The sequence below is a fragment of the Bactrocera tryoni genome, chromosome 1 (assembly GCF_016617805.1).
Source record: "Bactrocera tryoni isolate S06 chromosome 1, CSIRO_BtryS06_freeze2, whole genome shotgun sequence".
NCBI lineage: Eukaryota > Metazoa > Arthropoda > Insecta > Diptera > Tephritidae > Bactrocera > Bactrocera tryoni.
The window spans coordinates 29024983-29045144 of record NC_052499.1 but is presented as its reverse complement, the minus strand read 5'-3'; the positions used below and the strand labels follow the sequence as shown (position 1 = coordinate 29045144).

General features: G+C 35.4%; 1 protein-coding gene across 1 annotated transcript; it reads left to right on the top strand.

Annotated features, from left to right (window-relative positions):
* The first annotated feature begins 4262 nt into the window (after positions 1-4262).
* LOC120782226 lies at positions 4263-20123 on the top strand. Its single transcript, XM_040114389.1, has 4 exons — positions 4263-5271; positions 17446-18702; positions 19428-19563; positions 19826-20123. Exons 1-4 carry the CDS (start codon positions 4807-4809, stop codon positions 19960-19962), a joined length of 1995 nt encoding a protein of 664 aa, XP_039970323.1. The 5' UTR covers positions 4263-4806; the 3' UTR covers positions 19963-20123.
* Positions 20124-20162: the final 39 nt, after the last annotated feature.

The window sequence follows — 20162 nt, the reverse complement described above, 5'->3', positions numbered from 1 at the left end:
TTTAATCTAATAGAAGTCGCTTATTGTCAAAGCTTTTCATAATATCCATTCGTCCATCGAAATCCATTTATAATTTGGTTATTTTTCGGATATTATCAACATAGTGTACAACAGAGATCTATATCCAAAATAGTTATCAAGGCAGAACGGAGGTACACATGTCATTTTAATGTCATATGTTCAGTAATATGATATAACTAAAAAGCAAATTTGATATGACTGAGGATCTTAAGTCTAAGCTTCTTCCGTCTGATGTAAACCTAGTGCAGAAAGCTTGATCAGAATGCTTATCCTTTTTTAATACGCTTTTGATAGTTTCACATGTATGTTTGCTTATTTGTTTGTAACATCTTCAGTGGTACTGAAACTTAGAATATTTGAGTGACACTGTAAGAAGGCGATTACTTTAGCAGCTTACTAAAAATATGCGCTTAAAAGTATGCAACATACTAATGTTTTGAAAATATTCGTTGGAGCAAAAGTGACGTTAAGGTCGAAAATTGACGTGCCAAAAAGTTTAATGAATGGTAACATGGGCTTCGTTACAGAAATTATCCTGCAAAAATTTCGCAGGGACCAAGTACGTATGTACATACATATATGTAGAAGATATCCCGTCAGTCAATTTCCAGCAAAATACAACTAAGGAATTGCTGAATGACGAATGTTGCCAATAATATTGAATTAGGCGTCGACCGTTCATAAGATGCAAGGTTGTATAGTTGCTGAAAAAGCTTATGTAGCACTTAGTCGTGGCAGATCTTTGGGTAGTATTCGAATTGTAGAACTTGACTGATCAAGGTTGACAGCTAAAACTCTATGTAACTGTGCAGCCTTAGAAGAAATGATTCGATTAAGAAGTAAGAATTCAAAAAGTCGTCAATAGAACTTGGTTGCAAATAATTAAACAACAATAGCCCTGACAGACGACAGCGCTAATATGCATTAGCGGTCTTAATTTACATTTACTTGCGCATTTGACCCATGTTAATGCAAGTTTGTAATCCACAAGAATTTCGTGCATTTGCATGTCATCATACTATCATACTATACTATATACATATACTTACTATAATAAAATTATACTCGTAAATGCGAATGTAAGTTTGTTTGTTACGCTTTCACGCAAAAACTACTTAACCGATCATCATGAAACTTTGTACATAAGTATATGTACTCCTGAAGGTATTAGAAGTAAAATAGGGTACTTTATATTAAAAAAAAATTTAAGAAAGATAAAAAAATTGTTTGTCAAAAAATTGTCAAATTTAGCTACTTCAACGTCATCTAGCATTATAATAATGAAGTTTCAACCATGAATACTGTAATACCGTCCTACTATATTACCGGCGGTGACGACAATATCCAAACCAATTGAATATATGTACATAGTTTCAAATGTTTGTAATTTTTCTATATTTATTATTATTTTCTTCTGTCGTTACATGCTATAAAACTATTCAAATTTTTGAGGTAATCAGTAATTTTTGTGGTTAGCAGACACTTTATTATTATATGTAGATCTTACTCGCTGATGTTAATTATTACTCTGCTTTTCTTAGAAAATGCCTCGGAAGCGGAATTCTGGTGTATCAAAAATTTCATCGCGGGCGCGTGCCGCAAAAGTTGCACGATATCAAGAAACTTCGGCTCACGCAGAGCTGAGAAGACAACAACAAGCAGAGTTTTGAGAGCAGCTGAAACGCCTCTTCAGGCACGAGTTCGTTTAGAGAAGCTGCACTGCAGACTACTAGAAGAGCGATAGAAACGCCAGAACAGAACAGCAGCTGAGAAGAATTCATAATGCAGACATGCAGACCACGCGCCCCCGAAATTCCATGCGTAATGATTGGGCTGTGTTTAATGGTACTTGGTTTCAATATGATCCTTCAATTGAATATCATAATCATCCATTGATTGTTATTGGCTCAATGAATAAAAAATGTCAGTACTGCGATGCTTTTAAATGGAAAGATGAAACTGCTGGAATGTGCTGTTCCGGTGGTAAAGTTTCACTTCCATTACTTGGTGAGCCAAAGAGCCTTTGAAAACTTTATTATTAAATGTTACAGATGAGTCAAAGCAATTTCTAAGCAAAATAAGAAAGTATAACTCTTGCTTTCAAATGACGTCCTTTGGAGTTGATAAAGTGATAAGAATGCCCGGGTTTTCACAAACTTTTACTGTACAAGGACAGATATATCATCAAATTGGATCACTATTTCCTGAAAAGTATAATGATCAGCATAAATTTCTGCAGGTAAACTTTATAGGTGATGAACAAAGTCAACGAATATTACACAGTCACAATGTCTTGGTAAAAAACTTTAAAAGTGCGATGGACAACTGGCCTGCATTTCAATACGCATATTTTAAGGTGTTGAAACTTCATTGTCTGTAGTAATTTTTCAAAATTGTTGATCTCAGCCAAGCGATAAAATTTAGTTATCATTTTGACTCATTTCTATTATTATACCCTTACCCTTTATCTCTCATACTTATTTAATGGCTCCACTGCGGGTGAAGCCGCGGGTAAAAAGCTAGTAATTAATATTTTAACTAATTTGATGTTCCTCACATCAAACTAAAAAGTTAAAGATAAATATAGTTAAAAGATTAGTTTTTCACTGTTAACAGTCATAACTTCGAAGTTGTAGATAATTTCGTCTATCTTGGAACCAGAATCAACACCAACAACAACGTCAGCCTCGAAATCCAACGCAGGATATATCTTGCCAACAGGTGCTACTTCGGACTGAGTAGGCAATTGAGAAGAAAATTTCTCTCTCGATGAACAAAATCAAAAATCTATAAGTCACTCATTATTCCCGTCCTGCTTTACGGTACAGAGGCATGGACGATTACAACAACCGATGAGTCGACGTTACAAGTTTTCGAGAGAAAGGTTCTGCGGAAGATGTATGGTCCTTTGCGAGTTGGCCACGGCGAATATCGCATTCGATGGAACGATGAGCTGTATGAGATACACGACGTCATTGGCATAGTTCAGCGAATTAAAAGACAGCGGCTACGCTGGCTAAGTCATGTTGTCCGAATGTTCAAAAACACTCCAGATCCGAAAGTATTCGACGCAGTTCCCGCCGGTGGAAGTAGAGGAAAAGGAAGACCTCCACCCTATTGGATGGGCCACGTGGAGAAGGACCTGGCTTCCCTTGGAATCTCCAATTGGCGGCACCTTGCGAAAATGAGAAACGACTGACGCGCTGTTGTTAACTCGGCTATAACCGCGTAAGCGGTTTCTACGTCAGTGAAGAAGAAGTCTTGAGGTTCAAGTCTTTGCAAAAATATTTCTTTAAAAAAGAGTTAAACTTGGACTAAACATTTTTATCGAGCAATCGGTCACCAAACACTCTTTATACCAAACACGTACTTTACTATAACCTTCGCCTTGTTCAAGTGTACGGTCCTAAGCACTCCATCTTAAAATATTAATGCTCGAAGGTAATCGTATGTTTTTTGTCAATAATAAAGACAACGAACCTTAGGTTTGAAGAAGATTTGTATAAGGAAGATTTCGAAGCTATCATTCGTTTGAGATTATAATCTGTTTATAACGTATTTCCTGGATAGTTCCGAACACGACGATCCAATAACAGCAATTTAAATCTGCCAAAATTAAGTTGACTTCATATGAGATAAGTAAATGAAATATGGGGAATTCTGAGACTTGACATTAAACTGACTATAATTTTATGGCGTTTTTACAACCTTTACAACTCTCTAAGAAAATATTTGAATATATAAAATATTTGAAAGATGAAAGCACTTCCTATTTATGATGCGTTTATATTCCCTCACTAATTCGAATTTTAAAACTGCAAGCTTGCGATCACTTTTGGGCCACCCTAAAACAAATGAGACGGAACTCGGCGATCGCACCGAATTGGCCAATAGCACATCAATCTAACGCCAAAACGTCTGTTTAATTGTTTATAAATTGTAATACAGACAGAAACAACCAACAAATACATCACTGCTACAACAAACCTCTATGTTATCTGAAGTATATTCAAGGGTCGTTGCTCACAGCATTAGTTATGTAACGGAATCGTTAAGAATAGGTGTGCCGCTGTATTCGACTTGTAGCAGACTAAGACTCAAGTATGAAAAAAGCGCTCAATGTTTCCGTTTTTCAAAATGATTCAATTTTGTTACACAATGTAACGGCGTCAGTGACCAGCACCCACCGTCGTTTTAGCAACATTTTCGATACCGCTTAGATCAGTTCGATCGTGCAACGCACAAAAGACAGTTCGGGCGAATTCGAAAGCGCTACAAAATACTGCTTATCTTGATAGCATAGTACAGTGAAAATAAAGGTTAAATGTTTTTACAAACTCACGTACATGCAAAAAGAGTAATACATTTGTGATTAATGCAATTAACACTTTGATAACTAAATCGGTAAAAAGTCGCCTTGATGGTGAATTATTTCGAACAGCTGAATTCTAAGTTAAATTGGTGCATAATTTACAATTGGGTAAAAACTTTAACGAAATTATGGAGTACATTTCAAAAGAATATTAAAATGATTTGCCTGGGCAACACGACCAAATAATAAACAATTATAAATTTTGAAATTAAATATGCTTCAAAAGCACGCGAAACATTCGGCAGCAATTTGTTAGTGCTCATCGAAACGAATAGCATGAATTCATGCTTCAGTGGAACGGTTGCAATCAGTGTTTATCTCATAAAAACACCTTTTTTGCGTTTGGTTTGTCCCACTTTGTCAGTCCAGTGTGTGTAAAAACTAATTGGAATAGTGAATAAAACGGCTGAAGCATGTTTGTCTTTGGCCGTCGGCCACAAGCGAACTGCAGATGGTGGAGCAATGGGGTCCTGGCTTTGTCACTACTGCAGTTGATACTCTTGGGCAGTGCACATTTCATACAGATCGATCATAATGCTTTTCGCAATAATTATTTCCCTCGTCCGCCCATTGACCCACCAGCACCAGCGCTGACTCAAGCAGAGCAGCTGTCGCGAAATTTCGACGGCAGACAGCTGTCGCCAGCCGAACTTATGGCCGATTTGAGCAACGATCTCACTTACCGCATCCTTCATTACCACTCGATACTCAACAGAAACAACTTCGCATTTTCGCCCACTGCACTTATGAGTGTGTTAATTGCCCTTTATGAGGGTTCGGCAGCTCGGAGTGCTCTGGAATTGCACAAGGTTTTGATGCTACCAAACGGTCGGGATGTCATTCGTGTAGGCTATCGTGACATTCATCGCAGATTAAGGGTGAGTACAGCTTTTTATTATTAAAATGGTGCAACTCGGCAAAGGAATCGTTATTTATTTAGTATTATACTTAGTAAAAGTAGATTAGCTGCTGGTGCAAACATTACTTACATACTAGAACCTGTAGGCAAGAACTCTAACCAAAGATCTGTGCGATACATTAGTGCAAAATACAAAAATTCTCAGCATCAAATAGAAGGAAACAAGATAAAAGTGGGAAGATATTTATATATAGCCTTATAACTTTAATAATATCTTCTATGTAGTATAAAGAATATTTCCAGAGATAACTTAAAATATTTTAAATAAGATAAGTGCACAAAAAATTTTCAGTATTACTTGTATGACTTAATCAAAAATATTATTTGTTTGACAGTTTCAATGAAAGATAACTTTATATACATATTTTAAAAAATCTTTCTATTACGTATGTACACATATTGAGGCCAGAGATATTATTGATCCGATTCAATCCATTTTTTACATATGTATGTACTATGTACATACTATTATTAGAAAAATATTCCCTCCAAAACAGATTGACCAATATTTTCGATAAAAAGTGAGCAATTGGAATTTGTTGTTGGTCGATATCGGGCGAGGTAGATCTTGGGATATGGCTTTTCACCGAAAAGAGGGAGGTACCACGCCCATCGTCCATTTTTGACTATTGTATCTTAAGTGGTTTAGAAAATATGTGCATTAAACCTCTTTTTTTAATTTTAGTTCAATTGTTCCCTTGCTACTGCGACCCTCTGTGCCAAATTACAGTTTTATATCTTAATTTAGTGTTTAATTAAGGCACTTAGGCACTTTATAAATTTTCGTTTAAAGGCGTTTTGTGGGCGTGACAATGGTCCGATGACGCACTCTACGAACTCCGTCTTTCTTTTTTGCCAAGGAACACGTGTAATAAGTTTCATTACGATATCTCAATTTCTACTCAAGTTATCGCTTGCGCAGACAGATAGACGGACGGACAGACAGTCACTCGGATTTCAACTTGTCTATTCATCCTGATTTTATATATGTACATACTAGAGGACCCGTCCACGCTTCACTGTAGCTGATACATACATAGACAATACTACTACTACCATCTATATGATTTCAACTAGTTGGATTATAACTTACGGTTCCTTAGAAGATCTGCAAGTGGCACATACCGCTGCTGTGACGACATTGCTTTTTGGGGGAAAATACTGTTGATTTTGTGCTCAGGGAAATCCACCGTTGGAAAGATATTTGCTAAACAACCTTTAGGTGAACAAAACTATAATACTCTGTAGCAACATGTTTCAATAGTATAAAAATTGTTTGAAATAAGCCAAGATCTTTTGATTTTGGGGGCTAACTTAGAATTTTTTTTACCCAGCAAAAAAGTCGTTTTTGTCGTATAGTGTAACCTATCTAAGTCTAAATATGAGTATCGAATTAGATTATATTCGCAATTATTTGGATACATTTTCGGGCAATTTAGCATTATGGCAGATTACAAATCCTTAAAAAGATATTGTTAGCTATAAAATTATAAAGAATAAGATATATTCGTTTAAATTTCGAACTTGAAAATAATGTAGCGATAAGAATTCACATTCGAACGAATATAACGATCTAAGTATTTTTAATGACAAAGAAATTTTGTCTTTATAAAAACAACAACCCGTATAAAGCAAAAATAGAAACAAATAACAAAGTAAAGTAGAGCTATTTCGAATATTGCGGCATTGGAGCACCGTAATTTGATATTAGATTAACAGTTCAATGAACTATTAGAAGCATCAACATTCGAAATTGAAGCTTAAAACCCAATATGCTCACATCCACATACATACTTATACTATACATTCAAAACAAAATATTGGTAACTGTTAGCGAAGACATTAGAAAATATACAAAAGTATGTAAGTGCGTATGCAAATAAAAATATAAAAAATTTGAGAATTTATTTTCAAACCCAGCGCAGAAACTGTCTCCTGCGTATTATTATATTTTTCGCCTGTTCGTTTATTCACATGGTTGCATAATTTTAGACTGATTCTACTGATTAGTAATATAACACAGTACAACAGCTAATCTGGGGGGTGAGAAATTCCAAGTCCGGGTGATGGTACTAGGTCAGTATAGTAAAACCCTCAAAGGGTTTGGCGTTCGTATGTGTCAGTTTTTTTTTATGACCTTTTAAATTTTTTTCTTATCCTTTTTGCGGCTCCTTTATTCGACATGCATAGCAATTCAATAGATTGTGACCTTCGCCAGGATTAGTCCAAGTCATTGGGATACCGAATGACATACTTTCACGTCTTCAATTTTTCCAATCCATTAGACGGTTGTAGCAGCTTTTACACACTATATTTGGTACCCAATTTTCGTTCACTATAACATTTTGGTTGAAGTACATCTCGTATGTTTAAACAAAATCAGTACTGAAATTTCCCCTTTTTTTATGGGTTGAGACATACCGAGTTATGTTAAACTACGTTTTTGCCAAAATGTTACAACTAAGCGAAAAAACATCAAGATAAGGAAAAAATTTAAAAGGTCATTAAAAAAAACTGACGCATACGAACGCCAAACCCTTTGAGGGTTTTTCTATACTGACCTAGTACCATCACCCTGACTTGGAATTTCTCATTCCACAGTGTAATTAAAAATGACCTCTATACGTTATGGCTTAGTACTTATAGGTGGTACCAGCAGTCTAATTGTTCTGGATTCCGTTCCCGGTTCCAGCAAACATCAAAGTTAATTTTTTTTTTATTGAACTCCATTCGAAGCCGAAACAAAACCCACGCATGGTGGTTAACTAAATAACTATTTAATATACATACACTTTGTTTTATTGCTGTAAAGACATAATAGGGGTATTCTCTTGCTCTTGCAAGATTGCAGATTGCAAAAATACTATACCGAAATATACAAGAGCACGAGAGCACCCATTGCAGAATCTAGTGATATACGAATGGCTAATTCGGTCAATTTGTTGTGAATGACTATTAAGCATGGCTATTGTGAATTGGCGCACCTTCTGCATACATTTTTAAGAAAAAAAACTGTAACAAATCTTTATAATTTAAATAGAAATAATAAAATCCATTTAAAACTTATCTTACTCAACAATTTAACGACGTAATATGCCTTTATGTAAAATGGCAACTACAACAGGGTTGCAATTATATTTTTGCGTGACATTGCACGCAAATATACATAGGTTTTGGTCTGACATATTTTACAGCCCTTGCAAATATTTTTCTGCGTGTGTTTGTTGTTGTGCCGTTGTAAATCTGCAATTCTTGCACCGTGCACCGGGTCTTGCAAGAGCAAGAGAATACCCCTAATATTTTTGTGAAATACTGAAAAAATTTATTTCCATTCAAAAAACGAATCATGTTATTTTAAAGTTGTATGGTAACTCTAGCAATTCTATAAAAACTTTTTTTTTCTAACGGTACTTCGGACTACTATAGATAGTAAGCGAAAAGCACTGAAAACGGTGTTTCATTGCTGAAAAGTCAGCCTTCCACCATGAAAAAAGGAAAGAAACAAATTTAATATTTTTACCTTATAATTTGTTGTGTTTCCATTATTATTTATTTATTTTTTTATTTTATTTTATAAAAGCTTACATAATAATACAATTATTATACAAACTTAAGAAAATACGCAGCACTAGCATCATGGGCTATCGGCCGACTGGTTATGTTATATGCGTCGAAGAAGGTCGCTGTCTTTCAAAAAGTTGTAGATTTTCGAAATGTTGTTGCTTGAGGGATCCATCAATAAAATTATTGGATCAGTATTATTGAAGTTTGACAGTCTATGAGTTTGAAGTGCTGGACAATGTTGCAGAAGATGCAATAGATTTAAATCTGAATCACAAAATGGGCATTGGTTGATCTGAGTGCCATTTAGTATGTGAGCGTGTGTGATAATGGAGTGGCCAATGCGAAGTCTGATATATGGAATGATATAATTAGATGAAAGCGATGACGGAAAGGATGGTTTGATACGATTTGAATTTATTCTAGAGTAGTGGTGTCTGTAATTCATCCAATCAAGCGCCAATTTAGTGGATCTTTGTTGAATAATAAGCCGTTTTATATCACTCTTAACAAACAAGGCAGATGTAGTTGTTGGAGTGATGCACACCTCCTTAGCCACAGAGTCCGCAAAAGTATTTCCAATGATTCCAGAGTGACCGGGTATCCACATTATTTTTAGTCTATGTGCTAACGAAAACAACAGCGATCTAATGCCAATAATGACGTCATTGTAGTTACTGCGGTTTTTTAAAGCTTGAAAACACGATAGACTATCTGTACAGATGATGAATTTACCAAGGTTTTGTTGGGCATACTGGACAGCTTTGAGAATACCCGTAGCTTCAGCGGTAAAAATTGAACAAAATGGAAATAATAAACCATACGATATTCTTTGTTGGTTATCATCAACTACAGCAAAAGATGTATGCGACGATTTGGAGCCATCAGTATATATAAACTGCCAACCAAAAGATTTGAAGTGCGCATAATTCCAAAAATCGAGATTTATACACAGTGCTTGGAGTGATGGATTTGGGAAGAAAAGTAAGATCACTAATGAAAGAAGATTCATTTACTTTCCACGGTGGAATATATTTACTGCAAGGCAGCAATATTTTAAGCGGCAACTCATTGGTTTTAGCAAACAAAGCACTTTTAAAAATAGAAGACGGTATTTTAGGAGACCTCTTTCTGCAAAGTGATGATTGAAAGTCCTTTTTTATAGTAAAGTTCGTGCTGAGTATGAGTTTTGAATAAAGCTTATTTAAGCTATCTTCCACTGCATCTTTTAGAGAAGGTAGGCCAGCTTCCGTCAGTATGTTTTTAATTGGCGATGTTGGAAACACTCGAAGAGAACAACGAACTGAAGAATGATAGGGCGCAGCAAGCATCTTTAGATGATTCTTAGAATGATGTCCATAAATTTCCAAGCCATAATTAATTACAGATGAGATGAGGGCTTTAGTGACGTTGACCAGTAAAGCCGAGCCGATGAGTGAGCGCTTACATGAGAGGTATTTAATAATATTTAAATTAACAAAAAGTCTTTTTCTTATATACTGACAATGTTTCTTAAATGTATACTTAGAGTCTAATACAATACCAAGGAACTTAATACTATCTGTACACAAAATGTTTGTATTATCAAATGTGAGCGTTGGGATAGTACATTGATGTTTTTTACAAATATGAAAAAGTTTCGATTTAGGAAAAGATATTGATGTGCCTGAAGTAGAGGACCAACGAGAAAGACGCAATAAAATTTCAGAGAAAGTAATTGTTACTGAAGTCAAATTTGAAGTTTTTGAGAATAAAATTAAATCATCAGCATAAATCTGATGCCGGATAGTAACAAAATCTGATAGAATGGTACTGATTTCATCAAATGCAATAGTAAATAGGATCACCGAGAGCGGTGACCCTTGTGGGGTACCATTATCTAATGGTAGAACAGAGGATGAAACATTGGATATGATAACACTTAATTTACGGTTGGATAGGAAAGATTTGACAAAGTTAAAAATACGAGAACCCACTCTCCACCTACTAAGCTGTCTTAACACTACATGAATCCCAATCCTGTCAAATGCTTTTAGGAAATCTAAAGAAAGAATAGAAACATGATTTTTGTGGGACAGAGTATCAGAGATAAAGTGATCAAGGTGCAGGAGAGCATCCAACGTACCCTGCCCTCTTGAACGCAACTTGGTTGTGCGAAATGAGATTATTAGATTGAGCATACCAGGCGAGTCTAGTAGCAATAATCTTTTCAATCAATTTACCAAGGCAAGGAAGAAGGGAAATGGGACGATAACTGCTGACCACACCAGGAGGTTTACCAGGTTTTAAAATAGGAATAATCGCGCTAGTCTTCCAGAGGACAGGGTAGTTGCCACTGAGAAAAATACTATTGTAAAGTTTGACTAGACGGGATATAAGGAATGGAGGAAGGTGCTTGATGATAAGGTAAGAGATTTTATCAATGCCAGGAGTTTTGCCCTTGACTGACGAGAGGGCTAAATTAAAATCAAGTTCAGATATATCGGCATCTAAATATTCAGCTGATTGAGATAAGGTGGAAGGAGGAAGGTAAGGAGAGCAAAGAGAAGAAAGTTTACTAGAGGAAAAATCAGAAGAGAAATTGGAGTCCAAAGAAATATTGAAAAGTGGGTGGCAAACTCTAAGGCTATATCTTTGGGATATAGTAGAGTGCCCCGAGGAGTATTTAAATAAGTGATAGGAGAAGAAGGTGATAAACCAGCCAGTCTTTTCATATCAGTCCAGATTTTTCTAGAATCCGAAGAAGAAGTGATATTATTCGTAAATTCTTGGAAACAATGAACCTTAGCAGCCTTAGCTTTATGGCGAAAAAGTGCATTGGATTTTTTGTAAGCTATTAAGTTTGCACTAGAACGTAAACGTTTAAATTGATGCCATGCGATCTGTTTCAGATTTCTTAGTGCAGAAAGCTCATTATTCCACCAAAGAGGAGCAAGCTTGACTGGTTTAGAAGAAGAAAGGGGAAAAGAATAGTTAGAAGCAGAACGTATAATTTTTTGGATTCTAGAAGCCTCTTGATTTATATTGGAAGAAAAGGGGAAATAACGTGAATGCGAAAAACATTCTTCTTCAAACCTATCCCAATCAGCCGAATCAGTTTTAAACCGAATCCTGGGCTTAAAAATGAATGAGGGCGAGAAGTAGATATTTTGGAAAGGATGGGAAAATGATCACTGCCATGGAGATCATCAATACAACACCAGGATATTTTTGAGGAGAGGGAGGCAGAACATATGGAAAGATCAATATTAGTGAAGGTAGAGTGAGTGGAAAAATGGGTGGGGGAACCATCATTTAAAAACAATGCAGTTGGATCTTAGTAAGGCATCCTCAATGCTACGTCCCTTGGAGTTAGCCGAAGCAGAGCCCCAAAGGGGACTCCAAGCATTGAAGTCACCACACAAGATAAAAGGATTTGAACCGGAAGGAATAAGATTTAAAAATTCAGTAGTAGAAAATGATTGATCAGGAGGGGAATAAGCACAGATGATTGAAATTTTATAGGGGGCGAGGATCTCAATAGCTACAGAAGAAAAAATTGAAAGGGGTATGGGAAGTAATACGTGAGGTAGATTTCTTTTAACTAGGATGGCAACTCCCTGCTTGTTGGTGGTGTTATGTGGGAGATTAATAAAATATCCCACATAAGCCCTAGGGGTAAAAGCTGAGGCATTATAAGATAGGTGAGTTTCATTCAACAGGATAATAGATGGATTGTACGATCCCATAAGTAACTCTAAGTTAATATAATTATTAACATAACCGTTAATGTTCCATTGAAGAAGTGTAATCATATCATATGTAAACTTATAAAAGAAAAAAGTTAAGCTACGAATATTTTATTTAAACTAAATGTCTTCATTGTAAGAAGGAAAATTGGGTAATGCAAGAGGATCTTGCGAGCAGGAGAGGGTGGGGGAGGGTGTGATAGGACAGGAGGAAAGGATATTGAGAGGAGAGTCAGAGATGGATAAAGGGGAAAAGAGAGGGGAAGGAGAAGTGACAGAAGAGGAGGCAGGATGGGTTGGAAGGGATTGTTTAGATGAATTGATGTCTGTAGTTGTTGTTAGATTAGTTTTGGTAGGATTGTTGGATTTGTTATTAGGTGTTGTTTCATTATTGATTTGATTAGTATTGTTAGAAATTTTAGCTATAGAGGCAAAAGAGTTTGCATTAGAAGTTGTATGAGAAAATTGAATTTTATACTTGGTAACAGCTTCACGCATACTACATTTATAAATAGTTTTAATTTTTAATATTTCTTTGGATTGTTGATATTTAGGGCAAGTATTAGATGATGCCGGGTGGTCGCCCGAGCAATTTGCACACATTATTCTCTTACATTCAGTAGGTGGGGTATGATCGGAAGGGAGGTTGCATGAGACACAAGAAGGTGAATTACGGCAGTATTTTGCTGTGTGAGCCAATTAATTGACATTGCTTACAACGCATAGGATTAGGGTAATACGGACGGACAGTGAGGTTCCTCCAGGCAACATCAATTCTTTCAGGAAGTTTGTATTTATCAAAAGTTAATAAAACTACACCCGTAGGATTACGGGAGCCGTCAGCAATTCGTGAAAACTTATGTACAGCAGAAACACCCTGCTCCTTAAGACCATCAACAATATCTTCTTCTGATAAGTTATTCAGGAATGGGGCGTATATGGTGCCTTTAACCGTATTCAAAGTATTATGAAGCTTGACATTGATATGACCTCCGCCAGGTAAAATTTTTGCAGAAAGAAATTTGCTAGCTGTTTTGTTGTTATTTACAAAGAGCAGTAGGCTACCATCACGTAGCTCAGTAACTTTACTTACTTCCTTACTGATTGCTTGAATACCTTTATACGTAGCGAAGCATGATAACGAATTAAGTGGCTTGTTGTCGTCCAGCGATGACATGACCAAAAATTTTGGATCATCCGTGTTTGAGACTGGTAATTCTGGAAATTGGTCTAACGGGATCGGATTTGGTTTTTTTCTTTTCTTTTTCATTATTGGAGATAATAGGGAAAACCTATTATCCCCTAATTTGGTGGCCCCAGGGGCCATAGTAAACGCGAATTTTAGTTTAACAAATTAAGAAATTAAGTGATTGAAAAGATATAAAACGATAAAAAATTAATTCACAAACAAAGCACGAGGGTAATATAAACGCAGAACAAACCGTTATACCGTTTTAACAAACTCAATAAGCACAGAGCGAAAAGCAACCGGTTACGATGACAGTTCGACGGTGAATGTCCATTATTATTAAAAAGTGTGAATATTCAATATGGCATTGAGTTGGTGTAATGGGAAAACATTTCTGTGGTTAATACCGCCACCGCTTACGCGATTATAGCCGAGTTAACAACAGCGCGCCAGTCGTTTCTTCTTTTCGCTACGTGGCGCCAATTGGATATTCCAAGCGAAGCCAGGTCCTTCTCCACATGGTCCTTCCAACGGAGTGGAGGTCTTCCTTTTCCTCTGCTTTCCCCGGCGGAATACTTTCAGAGCTGGAGTGTTTTCGTCCATTCGGACAAAATCCAAAAAATAAAAAACAATGTTTAAGTTTTTCAGTCAAGCTTGTAAATATTTGATTGTACTATATTTAATCATTGCTTTCATCGTTTTCAGTTAAATCTATCTTCTGAAGATAAGTTCATATAGAGAAGCCTCTATAAATTTCATCCACTAGCGGCAGCATAAGATCATTTTTCTTTTTGGTGCTAATTTTTATTGATGCGACATAACAATTTTTTAAATATTTTATTTAAACGGAATTGATTCCTCGCTTTGTTATATTAACGCACTTGAAAGGATCACCTTCACTTAATGATGTTTTAAAATATATTTTACCGTATTCCTTAATAAATCTGAACCATTTAATGTCATGCCAATTGAATTTATCACCGTTGTCATCCACTTTGCGCCAAGTAAATACTCGTACACTTTTTGATGCGAAGGCAAAATCATATATGTATATTTGATTGATCCATTTCGTTAACTAAACATTTTTTCTTCACTCCGACTGTTCTTATAAATTGGTACCAATCACGGGGATGAAGGATTTTTATTGAAGATTTATTTATTTTTTACTATCGCACTCCATGTGTGTGTGTCCAGGGACCATGAATTTATGATCTATAATGCTTAAATTGTTTTCTAGTTGCATCGAAATAGCAAACATTGTTGCAACTAAAGAGTTTTTGTTTTGGCCGGGGCAGCAATCACTGTAGAAAACAATAGGGGTATTCGCTTGCTCTTGCAAAACCCTTGCACGGTGCAAGAATTGCATATATTTCCTCTTGGTGCACCGGCACAACAACAAACACACGCAGAAAATTATTTGCAATGGCTGTAAAATATGTCAGACCAAAACGTATGTATATTTGCGTGCAATGTCACGCAAAAATATAATTGCAACCCTGTTTTAGCTGTCATTTTACATAAAGACATATTACGTCGTTAAATTGTTGAGGAAGGTAAGTTTTAAATAGATTTTATAATTTCTATTTAAATTATAAAGATTTGTTACAGTTTTTTTTGTTAAAAATGTATGCAGAAGGTGCGCCAATTCACAATAGAAATGCTCAATAGTCATTCACAACAAATTGACCGAATTAGCCATTTATATATCACTAGATTCTGCAATGGGTGCTCTCGTGCCCTTGTATATTTCGGTATAGTATTTTTGCAATCTGCAATCTTGCAAGAGCAAGCGAATACCCCTTATATGATTTACGTTTGCATTTAATTACAGTAAATGAGTAAACACGCATGAAGCTATTTCGTTTCCACCTCTTTTAGCTATTGCTTCATGCCACATGTAGCATATTGGTTGATTTGTTGCACAGTCATGTATGGTAAGGTTAAAGGTCCATAAAGGCCTTTTGTAGAATGACAGTGAAGTTCTCAACAGAGGTGTGGGAAGGCACTGTTGAAGATGGAAACAAAACACTTTTAGTTTATTATCATTTAGAGATTTTTCTTTATCGATTTTTTTAGCATCATAAGCTTGTTCGGGTTTTTAGCATCATAAGCTTGTTGTGCTATATTGAGAAGTTCCTCAGACTTAGCAACTTGTATTTTACATTGAAGCAAATCACATTTGTGGCAAGTGTCAACTTTAGGTTTTTTAAATTTTTAATCGAGTGTGCCAAAGAGTTGAGCAAATTTTGAAAGTGACACGGAATGGTTGTATTTATCTTTATAAAGGCGATACAATTCAGCTACCGACAAATCACTCGGTAGATAACGCTGAAGTATCACGGCGAGTGTAGTGCGACTCATATGATGGAAATCTTTTAATGAAGTCTAAAATTTCTTGCTCTCTTGCCCGAGAAAGCTTTTAGAGCACGAATATTTTCCACGCGCGTTTAGTACTTACAACTTCGCTCTCTAAATCTGAGCTTCGAGCAGGGCAATTACTTATATCAAAATTTGGATCAACAACCGAATCATCACTAGAAAAATCGACATTACTCACATTGCTTATGTCTAATAAGCTAACTAAATTTTCACTTTCCATTTTAATAAGCAAATACTCTTAACAGCGCGACAGTGTTTCACCAACTGAACAGCTTAAGTAGAAAAAGAAACGAAATGAACACACACAAAAACAACTTTAATACGATGTATTTCGCCTCCTTGATAGTTTTAATTTTATCATAAGCACTTATATCCATTTAAGTTATGAAACTCTGAAAATCTATTTTTAACATAACGGTTTAAGTAAACATACCATTTCTTATTATATTAAATTTGTTGAATATTTTCTAGTAAATATTAAGTTTATGTTGACATAAGAGGTTATAAAAAAATTCTTAACAACCGATACGGCATCTCAAAAACTATGGTTTATGTAAGATATTATGTCGTATGAAAAATATTCAAAAAGAAGGGACGTTAAAAAATAAACCGTGACAACTTTTTCTAAAATGGTGGAAATTGAAAACTGATTGGATCCAAATGTGCATTGTAAGAAGACATAGCAGAATATGACCTTAACTCGATTTTGACTTAACTCGACTTAAGATGTTATAACATATTTCCACAGATATATATTCATTCATTCTAAGACATATATCATTCAAATATATATTTATATATACATACATATATATTTATTGCATGGGCTGCAAAGTCTTTGATCTCAACGCCCAATCGGACCCTACATTGTTCAAGCCGACTGTTGTGTTGTCTCTGGTCAACAACGTATTGAACTCAGTTGCGTAGTGATAGTTCCTGTTTGCATTCACTGTCGCAAATCGCTGGAGAATTCGCTTTTATTGCGTTCGATACTAAGGCAAAATGCACACTGATTATCTGAAATTATATATCACTAAATGTTGGATAGAACTTTCTACTCACTGCTAAAAATACTATTTCCGAGGTGAGATTTCTTACATTGTGTAGTATAGTTACCACAAATAATACAAAAACTGGGAATTTTTAAAAATTCACAAATCTTAATTAAGGTACTATATTATTGCTAATTAAAGGCAGGATAACGTACCACTATAATATTTACATGCATGTTCTTATATTATATACCTTAGTACATGTGTTTCTAATATACTTTTAGACATACTTTTTTGGTTCGGAGAACCCGCTCAAAGGTCTAAGCCTCAACAAAGATAATGTAACCATTACTCATGGGTATGAAACGGTTTTAACATTTTATGGATATGATTTGGGAATGGATATGGTATCCTCTACTGTCTCTTCGACGTCTTCTACAACACCCTTGTCGAATGCAACGGATGAAATTACAATGACAACAACTGCAAGCGCCCCAAAAACTTCCACAACAATTGTTCCAAGCTCCACAATGGAAAACAATACTGAAAAAATATCGACAGAGGAAAACAATAATGTCACCACGACAAAACCGGAAACAACAACTTCTCTTCCAATTGCAACCACTGAAACCGAAACTGTTGCTAAAACAACAACTGAAGATAAACCAACAACAGAAAAAATTACCGCAACAACAGAAATGTTAACCACAGAAGAAGTTACCACAGTGACACCACCAACAACAACGGCAACAACTGGTGAACTCACCGAAACAAATGATGACACAACAACAGTAACTACCGCACCAATAACTGAAAACAGCGATGATGCAGCAGAGTTCGTTTCACCGACACCCATTGAATTTAACTCAAGTCCATTTCAGCGGTTACAGAAGATGCAACCAATACATACACCAAGCTCAAAACTGCTGGCTCCTCTATCGCCAATTTCAACACCGAAACATAATTACTTGCCACAGTACGCGCGTTCTCGAAGTGGTCGACATAAGCGGCATTCAACTGGTTTTAAAGAGATTGACACAAATCTTTTCGTGACGCTCTTTAACCCTCAGCACCAGCTGCACCATGATTTGTATACAATAACTCGGCCAGTAACAGGGTCTGCCTCACTTGGACAATACACTAGTGAATTTGATGTCGAAACTTTGGATGCACGACTTTTGAAAGTGGCCAATGCCAGAAGTAATTATGGCTACAATACCGATGTTATTAGCCACGTATTCTACTTGGGGAACCAACAACTAGTTCACACTACGTTCAAGGTCTACAATGCAGTGCTATATTTTAAGTATTTTGAAGATTTAAAAATGAGCGCTCTTGAACTAGAATTGGACACACCGGATTATAACTTGATAATTTTGCTGCCAGATTCTCCAGTAGATTTAATATCAACTACGGCTTCGCTTGGTTTGGGCCCATCTTTGCGACTGATGAGAAAACAACTAAAACCTAGATGGGTTCAAGCGATAATTCCGGACTTTAAACTACACGGAATAATATTCCTAACCAATGACCTCCAAAACGTAAGTTGCTTAAGTCGATAACACATAAATAAAAAAATAGTGGCAGCGTTGTACTTAGTATTATATTAAATGTGTCCAGTTAAGTATAGGGTATCTGAAAGCGTTTAAAAATGTAACCATTATATTATTAATCAAGCTAAATTTAGGGTTATGTTTAAGCGAGAACTTGAGTAAAAATTAAGCAACTAAGTACACGTGTTCTTTGGCACCATGAGAAGGTTGGTAGTATATAGTAAACGTATCTCACAAACCGCTTAAGCTATAACCACCAGCCTTGCTAAGACGAATTACGTTAGTATGTACCGTGTAAAAACATTTCTGGGAGATTTTTTTATGCGTTTATCGAAATTGGAAGATTTTCTTTTTTATATATAAAAATAAACACATAAATATGCGAATTGACTTGCAAATTGCGAGAGTATAAAATGCTCGTTACTTAGCTCTTCCTTGCTTGTTTAAAGATTCAGTATCTGTACTACGTATGTAGGTGGTTTATTGCGTTTGATTATAAAGCTGCATAAAATATGAAAAGGTACTTTAGGATCTATAGTACGGCATTTTATATTTTTATAATTTCTTTTGATTTGACAAATATAATTTGTGTGATTTAAGCAACATCCTTAATGTATGAAATGTTCCACAAGCTCGGTAGATCCGATAATTTTACTACTCATTGGGTCAGTCTTAAATTCTGGTACACGACAGGTTTTTTGTTGCAATTTCAGATGGGTGTGTGTGATATATTTGAACCAAATCGTGCAGATTTTCGTCCCATGACAGAAGAGAAGGGTATTTATGTAAAACACATTGAACAATCGATTAACGTTAATATACGTACGCATCCAATAAACCAGTTAAAACGTAAGTATATTTCAAAATTTTCACCACTTCTTGAATATATATGTATTATGTATATATAAACAAATATATATACGTATATAGAAACAAATATATATACATATGTACTATATGATAAAATGATCAATTGAAAGCATGATATAAAACGCTTTAAAATGGGACATATTTATATTTCAACAGGAGATACAAAAGTTGTTTTTGTTATTGTTCTTCAGTTAAAAATTTATAATTTCATGTTATTGTCATTTATTTTTTTGTATTCTAGGTAATTACGGGCCGCAAACGTCACCTATTCAGATATCTGTAAACCATCCCTTTCTATTTTTTGTAATCGACCGAGACCTAGATATTGCTGTAATGGCCGGTCGTATTTTAAATCCTTTGAATGTACGAATACAGTAATGTCAAACAGACGACAGTAACAACAGTACGCCGTACTTTTATCAAATGTAGTCAATTTGGAGATTATGAAACAATGGTGGTGAAATTGAATAATAAGTAACTTAATTGTTGTAACTTAATTTTCTATCTAGCTCCGAATAAATTTAATATATTTAACAGTATTTAAAATTAGTTCAACTAAATCTCTAAATTTATTTTCG

Bases quoted from the DNA above. Each gene is read 5' to 3' on its own strand.
- LOC120782226 (XM_040114389.1), top strand. From the start codon at position 4,807: ATGTTTGTCTTTGGCCGTCGGCCACAAGCGAACTGCAGATGGTGGAGC. The intron at 5,272-17,445 runs GTGAGTACAGCT...ATATACTTTTAG, and splicing joins ACATTCATCGCAGATTAAGG to ACATACTTTTTTGGTTCGGA. The intron at 19,564-19,825 runs GTAAGTATATTT...TTTGTATTCTAG, and splicing joins TCCAATAAACCAGTTAAAAC to GTAATTACGGGCCGCAAACG.